The following is a 19,537-nucleotide window of genomic DNA, read 5'->3' on the forward strand; positions in this document are numbered from 1 at the left end:
TCCACCCTTTGCAAAGCCAGGATCTAGCTCTGCAAATGGGAGGGGGTAAACCTATGGAGATGGCGAGAACTCTCCATCTCCAGAGGCACCCTGGTGCCCCTTCTTGGCAAAGCTGGGATATTTGTGGGGGAGGGGAGGTGCTGGACACCATTTCCTGCAGATATGCTCTGTTCATGTCTCTTGTCCTGGGAGGATTAGTTTTCTAGATCCTGTTGTATTTTTTCACACAATGGACTTTATTCCTAGGGCTATTACATTATTTTAGCTAATACTAACTTTCTAATACAGAATTTATTCCAAAAGTTCCATATTCTTCCAATAGCTCATAAGGTAAAATAAACAATACTATCAAAATTTTCTCTCTCTTAATTTGAGGCTCACAAACTTAAACCTGAGGTGTTAATATCACCAAAATCACTATTGCTTCTGTAACATGATAGCATCTCTGAAAATAGGGTTAAGATAATATCATGCACTATTAAACCAAACACAACTAAAGGGAGAAGTTTCAGGTTATCATGTCAGCTGCTATATTAAATCAGACCCCATATTTCTCTCAAATTATTATCGCAAGTATCATAGGTACTTACAGCATTTTTGCAGTAAGTACTAGTCAACAGAGTACCAAAATTCAAAGAGAAAAGCCAAGCATAATTATAAGGAAAGAACATACTGATTATAAGAATGCACGGTTAATTAGAGGCTAAATTTTGCACCAATAATCGAATAGTTTTCTATCCTGAGAGTCAGCATGTTTAGTTTTAGGCATAATTACTAAACACTTACTTCCAGTAACTCATCTGCAATCTGCAGCCTGCCATCTTTTCCAGCTGCTCCATTTGGATCAATTCCCACTACAAAAACACTCATCTTGGATCGGTCTTTGTTCCCAGCCAGGCTGAGTCCTAAGCCAGTCTTCCCCTTTTCCAATTCTATCACGTGCAGATCTCCTGGCAGGTTACCATAACGCTCAGTGATCTTTTCTAATGGTAAGATTAAAGAGAGAAAATCATGGATAGAAGTTATCTCAGACAACTTTGCAGGCACGAAGCTTTAGAATTCACTATTCACCATCAAAAACCCAGAATGTCTACCAGTTCAAAGAAAATTATATGTTTATGTTGACATTCTTAGTAACAGGAAAGGATTTCTCTAGTGGTTTCTTTTTTTCAACATGAAAGAGTAAAGACTTTCCTTCTTATGGTATTCTCATATAAATAATGTAATATCTTTTGTGCCTCACGCTATGGGCTGACTAAAGCCTGAATTCACAATGTAAAAATGGACAGCAAATATTATTCTTTCCACAGTGTTACCTTTTAAAAGCAAACCAAAAACTAATATAAATATCAGATCCCATTACAGAAAGAGAGGTAAAAATTCTGCCTGACTATACTCTGTCCTGAAGGTTATCTCGATAGTCAAACTTACTCCAGCTGTATCCAAACTCATCTTCCAAATCTTCCAGGTTTTTGCTGCAGAATTGCTGAGCATCTTCAACACTCATTCCTGGAGATATTGAAGGAGGAGGCAAGGTACAAGATGAATTCTTTTCTGGCTCCGAATCCGACTGACTGGATGCCTGTGGAGAATACGAAAATTACAGTGACTGAGAACATTGCAGGCTGATCTTGGGCAAATAAGCATGAAATGATGAAGGGGAAAAAAGCAAGAGATACGGCTTTGAAGTTAAAAGACTAAGCAACAAGAATTCTAAAATGGCATGGAATAGAAAAACAATCACGGATGGAAAATAATAGTAACACAGAAGATGACATCAATGCATTTTAAGTAAGCAGAACAGAAATTCATAGGCTATTTATGTGTATGCTTATGTAGGTGCATCTCAGATAGCAAAACTACATTTATATTCATTTTAAAGAAAACAAAATATAGTTATATTGACCCCAAAGTAAAAAAATGAGTAATGTGAAGGATTTAGGGGATTTATATGAAAAAAGAGCCTTTGATTGAAATAGTGTGGGGCTTGGGTGGGGGATATTGGCAGTAACTGCATTTTATACACAGACAAGGTGAGGGCCTGCAATGAATGCTGTGGGAAGGGAGATAATCAACTGGGAATCCACCACCCCCCCCCCCAAGACCCCTCAGATTTTCTCTACGGGATAATAACAGCATGTTCCTCTTCTCCATATGTTATTATTTCATTTAACTTATTCTTTACTGCTCATAGATGTTGGAAAGCAATATACATACAATATACTTATCAGGTCATTTTGAGACAGGAGAGGGATTTTTTTGCACTTTACAAACTAATACTTTTCTGCACACCTAGGAAATACCTAAACATGTAGAATTCTCTACATTCTTTTAAAAGAACCTATTTCATGTTCTTTCTGATAGGCAACTAACTGTGGACTTAGATAGTAGAAGGAACAACCTGAGCATCTAGGGAGGATTTGCAAAGGGTTAGAGGAAATAATAAATGATATGGAAATTTCCCACCACACAACCACATGCAGAAAGTTTCCACTCCAGGATCTATAAACTGGCAAGGATTTTAGAAAGCAAATTTCCCTGTCCATTTGTTGTTTTTTTGCTATTAACTGGCTAAACTGCTGTCAACTTCCTCTGTGTTTTGGAGAATATTTTTATGCCTGGGGAATCCCACAGAAACAGCCATTTTGTCTACAAATGACCTGGTGTCAAGATGGTGTAGAAAATCCTGCAAAACCTCACACACTATTTTGGATGTCTCTGTAATATTTCAGTCTGCAACGCATCTCATGTGGAGGCCAAATGAATACTGCTTGCCTTTTCTTGCCACAACTGGGGAATTAAGTGGATACATTGCATTTTTCTGTATACTTGGGGCTTCTACCAGATACGGAGAATCTTCTTCCACCTTTGTGTCTTTCCCCACAAAACTTCAAAATCATATATAGGGATGTATGCATGGACCTGATTTTATCATCTATATCTGCACTTGTTCTCAGTAACTTTAAGAGATTAACTAAATCTGGTTCTTCAGGACTAAAAATGAATGAGTTAACCAATCAATGCAGTTCCAAGACTTAAAGTTGTAATTTAAAAGAACAGAGTTGGAAAATTCCAACCTAGATGAATCTGGAGAGTCATTTATCTACAAACTTCACAAATTATACCATGGATGACTGGTGTGACAAACCTAAGGAACCGGCAGAAGCCGAAGAGCTTGAATCTAAAGTGTTAATCCCTCATAGTGCCTGAGTGTGTGAGTGACAGGCTGGGAGTAGGTGGAGTTATGGAGGAGTCATAAATTATCAAATCTTTCTACTAATACTACTATTTTATTTTAGTTACCAATCTGCTAAATTCTGCCCTGAAGACAGAGATGAAAGAGGTACGGAAAACTCACAGGCTATCAGCCCCTTATTATGTTACCTCAAAGTCATGGGATCTGCTTCCCCATGGAAAGATGTCATTTCGATTTAGCAAGGCAGCATACACTGAGTAATGTGAGAAGAGCCAATCATAAGGTCTTTCTCACCTGCACACTTATTATGTCCAGATCTATAGAGGGACAACAACAATCATGTGGGAAAGAACTAGCAACTGGACCTCTCCATATCCTCCTGCTGGAAGCAAGAGGTCTTGTCAGGGGAAAACTTCTGTCGTGTTACTGAGGTAATAGGGGAAGGGAAGCTACATAAAAAATAAATGCAAAAGTACATTTACTGCAAAGACACAAGGCTTCTCTGAATTATGCCTTATAAAAATTATCAGTGAAAAATACAAAATACCCTTTGCACAATAGACGAGCATTTTGGGAGACAGTATAAATACATACGTATACATATACACACATACACAGAGCAGCAGCACATTGAAAGAAGCAGGTACATATGGAAGCAACTGATGGCTCTTCTGAAATGATCACATGGCCGGGGAAAGACAGGGTGTATAATATCATACACACATTGATTAGGACAGTGATTACAAATTAAGACAAACCTTAAATGGTGTAGGAGCAAAGGGGTTATATGGGGAGCAACTGAAGGTAAATCTAACTGTATTCTGCATATCCTATGATAACAGAAAATAGCAGGCTGTTTATTATAGCATCCGTTATGGTATGCTACATCAAGGCTATGCAGTAACAGAAACTCTTACTTCAGTAATAGATTAAATATTACATACACTATGGCAAGGCTCAGGCATCATGTGAAAACATGCTTTGTTTTAAACACCGTTTGAAACCAGGATTCTGTGCACACTAACTTTGTAGCATACGAGAGTGTCACTGGAGAACAAACCAGGATTAAACCAGGACTGAGCCAGACTATCGGCATTCCCCCATATGAACCCACTCATCCACTCCAATAATTGGAAGCCCTGCATCAAGTAGCCCTGCCTTCTGTGGCAAGATAGATGGCAAGCTTCTTGATTGTGACACCAAAACTTTGGAACTCGATTCAATTCTCTCCCTCTATCACTGTCTTTTGTCAGTAGGGGAAGACTTTTTTGTTTGGTATACTCCAATATGGTCTTCATTCCTGGCTGTGGTGCTGTGTATTTGTCTCTTTATAAGTTTGTATTCAATTATTTGCTATATCATTTTATAATCTGTTTTGATATTGAAATCTTTTAATGTTCTAATGCTCACTGCCTTGGGGACCCTACTTTGGTGAAAATGTTCCATAGAAATGTTTTAAATAAATAAAATATCTTACATGAAGCCATAATGACAATAGTTCATAAATTCTAGCTTCAGACCATCACACTAACCATAGTTAGTTTAATCAAACTATGGTTCATAAGGCATCTGAACTAAGTACAAAGAAATTTTCCTTCACAATAGCAGAATATTGCTTGAAGGGCCTAATAAAGATACCCATAAGTCATGGGTAGTATCTAATAAATTTTTGTAAATGCAATCAGCAAAACAGCAACTATTAATAATCCTGAATGTAAAGTTGAACAAATGTGAACAAGTTGACTTTTGAGTTATACTACTTTTGAGTTACAATATTAGCAAAGAAATGATTTTAAAAAGAAAAAATGTTCATTTACTTGGCCAGTTTTCACTTATGGACTTACAATTTAGGGCCCATTCCAGAAATGAAGCTATAAAAAACAGCAAGATTGTCCTAACTGTCTCAACAGTTAGTGCTATCATCTCTGTCAGTATAGAATTCTGCCATGACCAGGAAAAACATATAACCTAGTGGCTTCATAATTCATTTCATTTATATTTCATGTTTTCTGTATAATTTTTAAATATAATTCATTTGAATGATTTTTTTTGCATGCTTTCCAAAATCACTGGATTCCCATTCATGCAGCTAAACAGTTTAGGCTGAATGTTTCATCCAATTGCTAAACTACACTGGCTCGTTAAAAAAACACTACAATTAATATTTCTTAGTCTGTATGCCAACTACCTGCAAAGCTAAAGCTTGGCATATAGGCAAAAAATCTGGCCCACCAAGGCCTTTCCCCCAAGTTCCCTGCTGCCACCATTTCATATCAAAATGGCAGACAAATGGGGGGGGGGGTTCCAGAGGGCCACGCATTCCAGATCAGTATTACAAGCCATTTGCTGCTCTTGGAAAATATTTGCTCTTGCCAATTTTCTAAATTATAAACAGGGGGCAGGGGAAAAAAACCACATATTTGTTCACTGAATCCATCACACATATATATGTTCACATCATCCAACCTTGTTAGTGCTGAACTGTAGAGGATCAACAAAAGGGTTAGTGCTGCTGTAGGCAGGAAGCTTACTGAAAGGATTATACTGCAGGTAAGGCATAGGGATGTTCTACAAGAAAAACAGAAAGGGACTTGCTAACTAAAAGGTAGGTTGTATTAAGGCATGGTCACACATGCACTGTATCACTTGGTGATTACACCAGCAAATGATGATTTGCATACATGAAAACACAAGTCACAGATCAAATTCGGCAGAGAGAACGTCACAAACTTCACTTCACAAACCATGCATTTCAATGGAAGCAACTCACATGTTCAAACAGTCACTGAGCAACAGGATAACAAGTGATGTACATGCATGTGTGAATCAGTCTTTACTCAAACTGTTTATCAAGCCTCTCTGTAACTCTTAACCATCTGGGACAGACAGGGAACCCTGATGGATCATTTACAAGAATCTTTGAAGCTAGTCCAAATTATAAAGGCAAGATTGACACTCTGCCTCCTTAAGCTTAACAGTCCAGTCAAATCAGTAGTGTTTTAGATGATATATATAGTGATCATGACATTCATATGCAATGTTTAGGGAGGGCTGTGGCTCAGTGGTAGGACTTGAAGATGGTCCCAGGTTTAATTCCTGGAATCTTCAATTAAAAGGGTCAGTCAGTGGACAACTTTAAAAAACCCTTTACCTGGACAGCCCCTACCACTCAGTTCTGCCCTTGATAGGCCAGAGGTCTGACTCAGTATAAGTCAATTTCATGGGTTCTTGCACGCTTATTTCTGTACTACAATGGGAATGGCTTACTTCTTAGTAGTGTTAGTAATTCTAGAGCAGTACAAACATAGGCCTAGTACAAATACGCTTCCCAGTTTCCTAACCATGGATCAGAAGCAATTCACAGTCTCATGTGTTCATCTTCCTCTCCTGTTTAATGAGACATTTGTCTTGGAGATAACCATAGGACAATTACATGTGCACTGGTTTTCATGGACCATGGTTAGCTCCTAATAGCTTTGTGGGACATGGAGATCTGCTGGTATTGCAACTTTTCTCCAGGCAACAGAGATTAGTTCCTCTGCAGAAATGGCTGCTCTGGAGGATAGACCCCGTAGCATTATACCTGATGAAGTCCCTCCTCTCCACACATCCCACCATCCCCAAGCTCCACACCCTATATTTCCATGAATTTCCAAGCCCAGAGTCTGCAACTTTAGCTCCAAGCTATAGTGAAAAGCAGGTTTCTGAATTATTTGAGCATGGCACGATCAGCACCAGGTTAATAAGAGATCATGGTCAGGTTTGAAACTCAAAGGGAAGGAAAGCTACACATATGAGGAGAGAGGAGTGAGGGAAAGAGGTACACAAACCCAAGGAGGAAAGGGGAAGGGAGGGGAAGAGTGCAAGCCCAAGGGCACTTTCCATCTCCTAACCAATTATTCCCAGTTTTGGAGTAAGCTCTCTCTATATGGGAAAGGTTGGACTACAGAGATAGTTCTTCATAAGTACTGCAATTAAAGTTAACAAGGAGATAATCAATACACAGTAAATCTAAATATACTTGTTATTGGGATTTCCATCATTTGCAGATAAGTCACAAAAATATGTATACCAGAGCAGATGACACTTATTGAATAAGCAAGTTGAGAATTATTCCAAAGGGCAAATAATATTGTACAGTTCTCATTCATATTTCCTGGTTTATATTCTAACACAGTGTGCAGTGTTAAATCTGTTAAATTTCTGGTCATCTGTAAAAGCATGTTAAAAGTAATTCTCAATGCAGAACAGTTAGTTCTCTGGATGGCTGCCACTCAGCAAGCACTGGAAATCCCCTTCTATTGTTTTGCCACACATTCAACCACAGGTTTCAAACAATAAAGATCACAAGCTAAAAGCACAATGTTTGGATCTTAAGCATTTATTAAACAGATCGATCTTGTCCATACCACAGCAAATGCACAAATTAGTATCTTGCATATGAATCACCAACATTCAGCAAAGCTACACCATGCAATTTTACCTGTGATGACTGATGGTAAAATGGATTGTTAGGTTTCTGCCCACTGGGAGCAGAGGACGGTAAAGAGCTATAGAGAGATTCTGGCTGGGAAACAAAAGTTGTGAAACAGCTAGTGAATCAAACATGCAGCTTATAGCGTATCTATAAGGAGGAAGTCAAGTTTCAAGTGATGCAAGCTACTACGTTAAAACTACTTTGTAAGTATTTGTGGGGCTCATGCAGTGCAGTGGCTGCAAGTGTAAAGGAACAAAAATATTTGCTTGAATACTTGTAAGGTGGCTCTTCAAAGACAGATTCCCTTGTTCCTAGTTCGTGCTTTAGCACAACCAGAAATGCATATGGAAATACTGAAAAAGAAAGTGTTAAAGCTTGGGTTTTGGATCAGTTAGGAATTGCAAGTTTGTGGGGCTCATGCAGTGCAGTGGCTGCAAGTGTAAAGGAACAAAAATATTTGCTTGAATACTTGTAAGGTGGCTCTTCAAAGACAGATTCCCTTGTTCCTAGTTCGTGCTTTAGCACAACCAGAAATGCATATGGAAATACTGAAAAAGAAAGTGTTAAAGCTTGGGTTTTGGATCAGTTAGGAATTGCAAGTATATTGCTCCATGCAGACTACACAGCCCAAGCATATCCTGCAGTTCCTTGCATCTGTCACGTTTAAACGGAGAGATGATGAAGGCAGGGTAGGCCTGGGTGCTGTGTAGCCAGCAAGGCCTCAGATGTGCTGAATGAACATGCTGCACATGGGAGAGTTCTTAGAATCTTCCTGAATCTATAGAAACGTAAACAAAAAAATTTCTGCACGAATAAATTAGCCATGATGTCATAGTTGCCCATAGTTGCTTTCAGTCAGAAGCTTCCACTACCCTCCACCCCCCAAAAAAGCCTTTTTGAAAATATTTTTTCAATCCATTTTAAAGTCAAGGGGTTAAATGGAAGCCTCACTGAATTCCACACTTAGTTTAGTGGAACTGGGTCTTGCATGGGGAAGCTTCTTGCCTGCTCCATGCAAAAATCACCTTGGATGTTTGCTCTAATTTCCTTCCTTTGACTCTGTGTGTCTTTTTTTCCCCACAGTTCACATGCTTACCCTTGGTCTGTTTATAATGCTTTGCACCAGAAATATTACTGGGTTGCCTGCTCTCCGAATGGCTTCCACAGCTTGTTCATGGCTTGCATCTCTGAGGTTAATCCCGTCCACCTGAAATCGGAAGGCCTAAGCTTAACATGATGGTTCATGCAGCAACTTCTAAAAAATTCAGCTGAGTTTCTTGTATCATATCCCCCCCGCCCCAAATCTGTCCCAAACTGCCGTGAGTTTAGCCCTCTGAATGAGAGCTTATCCTGTTTAAAGGATTAATTAGATAATGGCACATTGACCACACGGAGGCCAGGATTTCGAAGACTGCAATTTTTAAGTCTCTTGGCAAAAGCCTTGTTAAGAATTATATTTAAGCACCCAACTTCATATCACTGGTATGATCTGGACTGCTAATCCTACTGATCAACCTTTAAAATGTAAGATTTAATTCTGAAAGCTGATAATGTAAAAAGGTTTTACAGAGAGGAGTCTAATAGTGTTACCCAGAGAAGCTTTGGTTCAAATCTCACCTCAGACTCAACTCCAAAGAAGGCCTCAGTCAATCTATTCAGAACCTGGGAATGATCCTGGTCTCCCTGACAGAGTCGCTTTCTGAGCTAATGTAGGCAAACCATTCTGAACACTCAAAAAGCTCTTTATAAATTTAAAGTGTTCACAGCCCAGAACAGGAAACCATCTATATTTACATGTGAACCTATTTCTCTTCAAAGTCTCAGGCTGAGTCATGCTGTGCAAGGAGCAAACAGAGTTTCTAAAATATTTCTGAAAATAGTTTGTAAATAATTCATTGTTCCAAATCAAGATGGTGTTTACATGCTCCACTGGTTGCTGTGAAATTCAATTAACATATTTATAAAGCACATGAAGAAGAGCACTGTATGAAGTACAATGTTCATTTTTTTCAAAAAGGGGGGGGAAAGGAAAATGAGTGAGATGCTGCCACTTACACTGCCCTTTGAGATGCAAAAAAAAAGCTTTATCAAAGAACACTAATAGCTAATTTCCTAAAAGAGGCCTCCATTTTATAAATGGACAGCAATTTTGGCATCCAAAGAAAAGGAGGTTTCACAATGTTAGTGCTAGAAAGCTATACGCATATGTGCTGCTAGACAAGCGAGAGGCATAGATACAGTACGCTATTTGTTAATTGCAACTTAACACTAGATGTCTCATAAGAACCTTTCATTCTTTAATCCTTGTGAGCTGTCTGATAATTAACTACCCATCATGAAGTGTGGAGAGAATTGAGAACTCAAGACTGGAACATGTGACTTTAGAAACTTTCAGAAGTTTTAACAGGGGTGTTTACGGGATAAAACCGAAAGTGCAAGAAAGCAAACCAGAACGTTTATGCAAACACACAATACTGAAACCGTCGCTGTCAATTATACTTTCAATAGCACATTCCTGGAAGTGAAGCTCTTCCTTTACATATCTAATCTGTGAAATTTGTGTGGATTATGATATTACAGGAAAAGATAACATAATACCTCAACTATTCTATCTCCTGTTTTCAAGGTTCCATTTTTACCAGCAGGGCTATCTTCCAGAATGTGTTTGATAAAGATTCCTCTCATAACTTCACCACTGCTCAAACGGCTTCCCATTCCCCGTCCACCAACAATGCTGATGCCCAGGGACTTACTGGGTTCTCTCCAGAGTTCAACCCTATAACAATAAATAGAAACAGGGTTGTTACTGTATTTTCATTTCACCCTTCCTTCAAGGACCCCCAGTTATTTTCATCAAAGCTTCACATCTGAGAAACCTGTTCTACTAATTCCACTGCTTGCTACTTCTTCTGGCATGTATTTTGCATAGTTCACAATGAACTGACAACCGTTCTCCACCTCCAAAATGACACTGATATGTAGGATAAATGATATTTTAAAAGAAAAGAAATACAATAAATTATACTAAATTTCAGTTTCTGGTATAGAAGGATGCTGAAAGGTACTAGCAAACTGTAAAGGTGGCATAGCATCAAAAGAAATGTTACAACATGCCAACATAATTATAATAATTCAAATTATGTTTCACTATGTTCATTTTCATATTTTAGACAATTTAAACCTGAAAGTATACTTTAAAATAAGTGGGATATGGCCAGCATTTTCTGAATCATCAAGTACAAACTTTCAAACTTTATTTAAATATGTGTCAATCTGCTAACATTGTACGTGCTATGTACGGATCAGTGAGAAGTCCAAGGAAACCAAATCAGGTGCTTGCTGGAGATCCAATGTTGCCTGGTATCTCCTGCCCTTCTTCTAAGAAGCTGGCAGTTGTGTAAATGGTTCTGTCAACCTATGGTTAATTGACTTGGAATGCTCCACTAACTCAGGAGTTCCTCCTCTCTTGCACAGGCATTTCCCCTTCTCTTTCATTTTAAAAACTATTTATGGTTAACATTAAGCTATCTTCCAATTACCCTGATCAGAACAAACTAGTGTTTCCAGAAATGTTAAAAAGTAGACTTACAGGCTATGTGTGGGGTTCCTTGCGTGTCAGCCCAGCCCTCCTGCCTTCTGCTGTCCTGGCTGGGGTCAGACAGACTCCCCTGCAGAATGGGATGGTAAGGGTGTTCTATCATCCAGCTCCTCTTTCTTCCCAGGACTAGTTCACTATCGCTCTATTGCTCTGTGGGCTCAGTCCTTTGTTTCTATTTTAGCCTGCTCTAGGAGCTTCCCTGTTCACAAGTCCTGATCCTGCCCTTGGTCTGGTCTCAACCCAGCCCTAGTTCCAACTCCTCCTAGGTAACTAGAGGAGGAGGATGAGAAACCAACCCCAGGGTCTGCCAGTCACCAAATCCATTTCATATGACCCAGTGATTTGGGTTACAAACTTCTCCTACCTATACCTTTGACCTATCCAGACTTGATGAGGGCCCTCTTTCCCAAGTGCCTTTGCTGGGCTGGTCAGGCCAGGCTGCCTTTGGCCCCTTCCATCACATGCAGAATAATGCACTTTCAATCCACTTTCACAATTGTTTGCAAGTGGATTTTGCTATTCCGCACAGCTGCAAAGTACATTGAAAGTGGATTGAAAGTGCATTATTCTGCATGTGTGGAAAGGGCCTTTAAATGCCTGAGTACCTTTGCTGGACTGGTCAGGCTACCCCCTATTCTCTAGGGCCCATCTTTCAGAAAATCATTTCTAGCCAATGACATCACTAGCAGCCATGTTGGGGCCCCTTGGGAACTGTATTCCACAGTGACTGCCTCCTGTCTCCTCCAGACTATCACTGTGGAAGCCCACATTGACATTTGCTCCTTAAGTCACTAGGGGCTCCTTCCCAACTTCCCAAGCAGGAACAGTTCATGTCATTGGGAGGCTATTTCTCACAGGTCAAGTCCAGTCCAGCAGTGGCTTCAGATTCTATGGCTTATATTAAGCATTAGAATCAGTGCAGACATAATGGTAACTAAGAGCTGCCCTTATTTCAGATCCAGGATTTGGAGAGGGGGGAGGGTTGGACACCTTTACTATTTATTCTTAATGTTTGAGTAGTACACCAGTTTGGGTTTCAAATCTGTGTGTGTCCCCTCCCCAGGTTCTGGAATTTGGGATTGCTCATTTCAATGGAGAAACCAATGGTAGAGATGTTTGGAAAGATACTGAGACCTACTTTGCACAGAACACAGCCCTCCCTCTAATCTAACCCCCCAAATTTCAAGTTGTATGGACAAAGTTTGCACTGCTCAGCGCGTTTCTCTTCACTGTTCCCTATAGAGGAAAATGGAAGAAGACGGCAGGCAAGCTCCAAAGGCTGGCATTCTAAAAAAAATCTTTACAAATTCTGAAAGTGCCTGACAATTTTTTAAAACCTTTCTACTAAAAACTCTCTTTTTTGTCATCTTTATTTGTTGTGGTACATTATCTCCTTTCACAAAGCAAGAAAAGCTTCCTTTGCAGAAAACCACCCCTGCCCTGCTCCAGCACTGCAATCTTTGAAAATAGTTCAATTTTTAAAAAATAGAACACGTGTATATGTGATTTCATGAGATAAATCAATCATCCAACAACCGAGGCATATGTCTTCACAATGGGCATCCATGGCAGGAGTACCTTAATTACTACCACTATTTACTATTATTAAGGAGTTCCAAATAGGTGGGTCTGTCATTCCTCTGAAAATGTCATCTAGCTTAGAGCACAAGCCTGTGGGTCTTAAAAATCCCTTCTCTGGGACTTGCCTCCAATTGGTGATTGATCCCTTAAACAGATCCAACTGCAAGGGAAAGGGGGAAACAAAGCTGCCCAGGAAAACAAGAGAATCAAGGATAAATAAGACACCTGCCGCTGCTGCTGATGGTAAACACCTGAATACAAAAAATAAAATGAATGGGGATGGAGGTGCTTCACAATGTGTTTCCCATAATGCATGATCCCAGCTATGTGTTTTCTGGTCTAGAAACCATGGCAACAAAACAGCCATTTTTGTATATATTTTCAGTTCAGAAATTTCAGCATACACAGCCCTAATGGCAATCATATTTCTCTCTTAAATAGAAAGAAAGGGTTGGGGGACGCCTATGGAAGAGATAGAACAAGGAGCTCCCTGATCTCCTGATTACGATTCAATGGTATGCATTAGAAAACATAGGCGGCACTTCTTAGGGAGTGAGTCCCATTGAAAAATCATGAAGTAATGTGCTTAGGATTGCACTGATGTTACCTATCCATATTCATTGCCCCTTGTAACCACTTGGTCTGACAATAAAATGTCCAGCTATGTTAAATTACAGATCCCAGATCATTTAAACAAAGGAACCTGTAACTGTATCACTAATTCCACTTTAAAAAAATACATTAAAGATCTGAGAGGGTCATCGCAGAAGTATAACCACACTGACCGCCTTGGCTGGCTCCAGTTACTGTAGCCAGCATTCTGAAGTTCACTTTCTTCTCCTTCTCCTTCTTCACGCTCTGGTAGTTCTGGTATTTCTCTGCTAACAGACAAGAGTTTTTTTAGAGTCTTATAGAAGTCATCTCCTTGTATTCCACAGCGCTAATGTCAGAATGTATTCCACAGGAAACCTCAGAGCCAAAAGCCCATCCTCCAATCCAGAAGTTTGAACTGCAAAATGAATACTTCTCAATGACCTCAGACATAGATTTCTGCACAGATGTGGACTTTATGTAACAAATTAAAGTATTTAAAATATTACATAAAATGATAAACCGGAAAGCCACCACAATCATGGGATACTGGAGTACTGTTCTTATGTCTTGTGAACCAGAGTTTAGGAAGGATGTCAGAAAGTTGGAAGGAGTCCAAGGTCAAGCAACAAACCTGGTGACATTGAAGGAGTTGGGGCGTTCTATATTGGAGAAGAGACACTTGCTAAGTGATATGATTGTCACCTTCTGATACCTAAAGTGAGGAGGATGCCATGTGGAAGATGCATGGCTATGTTTTCACTCATGTTGACGGCAGGACGCAGACTAATACATATAAAATACAGCAAAGAACATTTAACCTAAACTTGAAGAACTTTCTGACATTGAGTTTCAAAACAACAGTGTCTCCTTTGTAGATGGTGGATTCTTCATCACTGGAAATTTTAAAGTATGGGCCTGATACCTACTTTTGGGGGATGTTACAGTTGTATTTCCTGCACTGCCAGAGGATTGGACAAGACTACCCTGGTGGTCCCTGAGATTAAATAAAAATTAAATAAATAAAATAATCAAGTGTCTAATTGAATTTTTTTTAAAAAAAATTGCAAACCAGGGTAACTGGGATGCAAGCACACAGACATTTGTTATGCATCAAGAGAAAGCATATATTCTACTGCTGGCAGCTGCTCCTTGCCCAGCTGTGGAGGACGCTTCAGGGAACACTTGGAGCACCTGCTGAAAAACACCACCTGTACATGTGAAAAACACCTCCCATAGAATTTTAAAGCCTGGCTATTGAACATACACAAAACCATTTAAAATGGAATAGGCAACTAGAAAACAACTAATTTTCTGGCCCAGACCCACTACTTCAGTGTGAGAATTCAGCCAAGAGACACAACAGTCATCAGCTTGAAACTGAACTGAAGCTGGACACGTGTCAAAATAACCAGCAAATACATAACCCCAGTTCCAGATGAAGGCATTAAGTGAACTGGTGTCTGTTTCCCGAAATAAAAACTCTTGTTCTGGTTACTGTGGTCTGCTTGTTAAGCACCCTAGGTCACTTTTTTATTGTCAACTCCCTCCTCGTGTCACGGAAACTTTCTTGGTGACAAGGCAGTCACATGCTTTCAGCCCTGACCCTTGCTAGTATTTGGATGGGACACCTCCAAGGAATATCAGAGTCATGATGCAGTGGCAAGCAATGGCAAAGCTTCTCTGAATGAATTACTCCTACCCTGAAAACTCACAGAGGTCACCATAAGTCAGCTGCGAGTTGATGGCAAAAAACCCAGAAAAAAATAGAGACTAGGCTCAATGCTTAAACCTTATACATGGGAATGATATTGAAATGTTCAAAATTTTAAAAAGTTATCTAGGAAGTTTTGATTTTTAGAAATCACACATCTTCTATTGCAGATATATAATCCAGTCTTTGTCTAATGAGAAATCTCGTGAGAACGTAACAAAATAAATCAAATTTTAACCTTCAAATCAACTTCTAACATTTACTTTTGTAAGATCCCACAGTAACATATAATCTATTTTCAGTTTGTCTTTTGGGATAATTACTATTGTTAAAGTCAGAAAAATCTGAGTAAAAACTAGATATTAATCAATGGATCCTTCTGGGGCTATAATTACAAGTGCTCAAAATGACATGTAGAATTTAGTAGCTTGGTCCCAGTGGAGGATTTCCACTGATGAAGAAATTTTCTCCAATTTCTTCCTCCTTTTACAGATTTCTGACTCCCCCTCACATGGCCCCTCTATCCATTTAGGACCAGCATTAGGGCAGAGGCAGAAGGAGGAGATGAGGAAGTCAGGTTCTGTAGACAGAAATCCCTTCCATTTGTGGAAATTGCAGGTGGATCTCAGTCACTGAATGCTGCAAGCTGTTAACAGTTTGCCAAGCAGCAGTTGCCTTACCTGAGGCAGCCATGACAATCTGCTCCGTCTCAAAATTCCATGCTCTTCAACAAATTAAATAACAAATTAAATGTATTGGAACTCAAAGAACTATATTACAGGAAGTATCTTTCAGTATTGCCTCAATTTTTATTTGTCTTTTTGGTCATGACTGGGGTATAGATGAACAGAGTTAATAGAAAGAGGGGTTTAGATGAACAGAGTCAATAGAAAGATGGCTGAATTCATAATAATAAGAGAACAGAAAGTTACCTGACAGCATGAGAAGGAAAAATATCCTGCGGCAATGTCTTTTCTGGCGGCTGACCTAAGCTAGCCTGGTACTCCTCTAATTGCTCTGCCGGAACATACGTAATGCTGCAACACAAAGCACAACGTGGAATTAAGATGCTGAAGGTGTCTGGGATAACAGTTCAGCAACCAACTGATGTATGAAGTTTGTAATCAATAACCCAATTCAGCCAAACCACTGGGGTTTTTTAAAGCAAACATTTTCTTTGAGCTCAAGAAGAATACAATGACTAAAAATATCCAGAATATATAAGTTCTAGGGCTTAACTGGACTGTATCAATGGGTAGACACAGCAAAAATTAATATTCAGAGTATGAGGAAAGAAATTCCACACTGGTCTAGTTAATTTGCAGGAACATCTTCTCCCATATTTAATTCCCCATGATTTCAAATGTGCTGAGCTTCCGACACCATTTTTCTCAGGAAAGATTGTTTGGCACCTCATGTAGGGCTTTCTCAACAATAGCCCCCCAACTTCAGAATAGCTTCTCCAAGGAGGAGCTTAAGGCTCTTGCTTGATGCTTTTAATTAAAATTTACATATCTAGCCTTTGACAGTCAATGCCACTAGATTACACTGTCATGTTAATGTTCTAAAATATTTTAACTGGATCTGGACCTGTTTTATATTCTTGGATAATCTGGAAAGGTAGTGTATACTTGACAAAAATAATTCCTTTCTTATGTCACAAAAACAGCTCTGATGGATCAGACTAATGGTTCAGCTAGTCCAGCATCTTGTTCCACCATGTGGCTAACCCACTGCCCCTGGAAGCCTACCAGTAGTGAACAGAGACCAAAACTTCCCACTCTTTATTCCTCCTGCAACCTCAATATTTAGAAGGTTATTGCCTATGAATATTCAGGTTCCATTTAGCAACTGTGACCTATAGCCCCTGATTAATTTATTCTCACTGAATTTTATACTCAATGAATTCCCTTTTGAAGTAATCTAAACTAGATGCTGGCACTACATCCTGTGGCACTAAATCCCACAAATTAATTGGTCATTGAGTGATGAAGTAGCCTTTTGTCTGTTCTGAACCTACTGCCAGAGGTGGAGCTGCAATGGGGACATCCGGGGCAGCTCGTCCCAGGCGCTGCAGTCACATGTCGGGAGGCGGGGGCGGGAGGGGGCACGTGGGCAGTTCATGTCCTAGCCGCAGTTTCCCCTCCCTTTGTCTGCCTACTGCTACTGCCTACTGCTCACCAACTTCACCCTTTCACCCAGTTCTCATATTCTGACAATGGAAGAAAATAATCCATTGCCTTTTTCTAGCCCATTGCATACTTCAATCAACCTCTACGTCTCCTTTGGTCCGTGGTCAAACCACTGGTGCCTGTATCAACTGCAGTGAAATTATGCATAACATCTGCAAAATATCATTTGCAGATAAAATATAATTTCTTTCTTGTAAAAAAAATGTAAGGGGCTTTTGTAGGAAAATGAAGCAATAACTGTTAATTAGACAAGTGGGATGGTAACAGATATGGATAGAAAGACCCCTTGTAACAAATGAAGTGCAATGAAAACAGGTAACTGATAGTTCTAGTAGTCAAGGTGCAGGAAGCCAACAGCAGAAGCATAATGAACTGGGTCAGTTGTCACAAATTCTAAATCATTGACTTAGCCAGAAGACAGAAGCAAAATGGTCCAGCTGCTCAGAATCGCAGGGTGTTTGTGCTTGGTTGGAAAAGAATTTACAAAAAAGGATCTTGTAAAAGGGCAGAGAGCTCACTGCTCCATGCATTTTGTATTTCCCCAGCTGCCAAGACAGAACGCAAACCTAAAACTGAGAAGGACTAGACTAACTGAATGTCAGCCTTGCACTCAAAAAGCACCGAAGTAAAGCTGGATTCATGTTCTGCACAAAACAGTCAGAAGATGGATGTAAATGTGATGCAGCATGCAATACAAGTGGAATGTCAGTTGCATGCTTGATTTGACAGTCATACAAAAAATATGCCGCACATACTGAGATAGGAAATGTATCAGATAAGGAAAAGTGTGATCACAAATTACAGCACAGTCCACAAGCTTAATAATTAAATAGACTTTGGGGGGTTATATAATGAAGAAATAAAACATGAGTGAAACAGAAAATACGACAGTGAGATTAATCCAGATATCAGTACATCTATGATTATATCATTGCCTGTTACCTTCAGATAAAGTTTTTGGGGTGGAAGACCTCACTTTACAAGGAATCAGCAAATGTCAGGTGCAAGCAGACTTACTAGCGTGCAGTGGACAATACATGCCCTCTATAAGGCATATTATAAATTATACCCTGTAGAATTATTCCCAATCTGTTTGAAGAAGCACGCTAAAGGGCTCCATAGGCAGTTGAATTGTGCCTCATAAACTAGCATATTAGATGCCCTCTGTGCTCAACAGTGTTGAAAAGGACCCATGCAGGAAACAGAGATCTTATAAACTATCAGTGTAGAACTCCTAAAAATCATCTCATACCTTTAAAGACAAATTCCATTTAATACTGTGTGATCTGGATAGAAGCGGCTATCTTTGTTAAATGTCTCCAAGACTCTACCTGTACATTGTAATGTTTAATTTAATTGGATAATGAATCAGCTAATCAATTATGTTAATGCACTGTAAATGGCTGTAAGAATCTGTTAGCAAATGTGTGAGGCATGTGACATATAGCACTGTACCTATATCTGGATATATCCCGGCTATTTTGAATGTTATGAAAGCATGAATGATTTAACAGACAAGTTGGAACATAGAGCTATAATGAGCTTTTGAATCACCGATACTCACACATAAAAGGGGGCCTGATCATCAGCAGGTGTTGAAGATCTAGAATGTGAAGCATACGACGCAGCATCTTTTTACAATGGTGTTAACAAATGTCAGTGACTTGTGCTGAATGCAAGATGCATGCACACGTAGTTTAAAGTGTGCACTCTCTATTTTCTTCCCTCTTTCCCCTCTCTTCACCTCCATTCTATTCTCAGCTCCCCCCTCCCCCAGCAAGCATCTGCTCTTTATTGGAGTGTATAGCGGTGATTATTAACAAGCATGAAAAATGGAACTGCAATCAATCTTTTATTCCTTGATCAGAGATTCATCTCCACACGTTCGGTTAAGGCAGGTGAATTCTGAATCAGCTCAGTAATTATCTGGCAGATGTTACAAACAGCTGTTGCTGCTACTGCTAAAAGCAAAACCCTGGATGTTATTCTTACAGAAACGTAAGGTGGTTGGAGAAGTGAAGTTACACATTCTGTTGAGGCCACACATCTGCTCAAGAAAAATATGTGTGTAGATAGATAATGAAATCTATAACTGAAAGTGAGGTTGCTTTTGAATTCATAGGCTAGAATCCTAAAGGGACTTCCTAGAAAGTAAACCACCATGTGCGCCTTAAGTGGAAGCACTAGA

General features: G+C 39.5%; 1 protein-coding gene across 11 annotated transcripts in view; it reads right to left on the bottom strand.

The window, feature by feature from the left end:
* MPDZ (multiple PDZ domain crumbs cell polarity complex component) overlaps nt 1-19,537 on the bottom strand; it is a 124,688-nt gene that overhangs the window by 32,004 nt on the left and 73,147 nt on the right. For 3 of the 11 annotated variants that reach the window (XM_048502607.1, XM_048502605.1, XM_048502601.1), the window contains exons 23-31: nt 18,914-18,952; nt 16,090-16,194; nt 13,638-13,733; nt 10,272-10,449; nt 8,770-8,880; nt 7,680-7,763; nt 5,663-5,764; nt 1,432-1,582; nt 787-983 (exon numbers count right to left, since the gene is read on the bottom strand). In XM_048502607.1, coding sequence (XP_048358564.1) covers nt 787-983; nt 1,432-1,582; nt 5,663-5,764; nt 7,680-7,763; nt 8,770-8,880; nt 10,272-10,449; nt 13,638-13,733; nt 16,090-16,194; nt 18,914-18,952 — 1,063 coding nt within the window. The remainder of the gene's footprint in view (nt 1-786; nt 984-1,431; nt 1,583-5,662; nt 5,765-7,679; nt 7,764-8,769; nt 8,881-10,271; nt 10,450-13,637; nt 13,734-16,089; nt 16,195-18,913; nt 18,953-19,537) is intronic. The other 8 variants (XM_048502609.1, XM_048502604.1, XM_048502611.1 and 5 more) reach the window with 6 other exon arrangements.

Source organism: Sphaerodactylus townsendi, linkage group LG07 (assembly GCF_021028975.2).
Source record: "Sphaerodactylus townsendi isolate TG3544 linkage group LG07, MPM_Stown_v2.3, whole genome shotgun sequence".
Taxonomy (NCBI): Eukaryota; Metazoa; Chordata; class Lepidosauria; order Squamata; family Sphaerodactylidae; genus Sphaerodactylus; species Sphaerodactylus townsendi.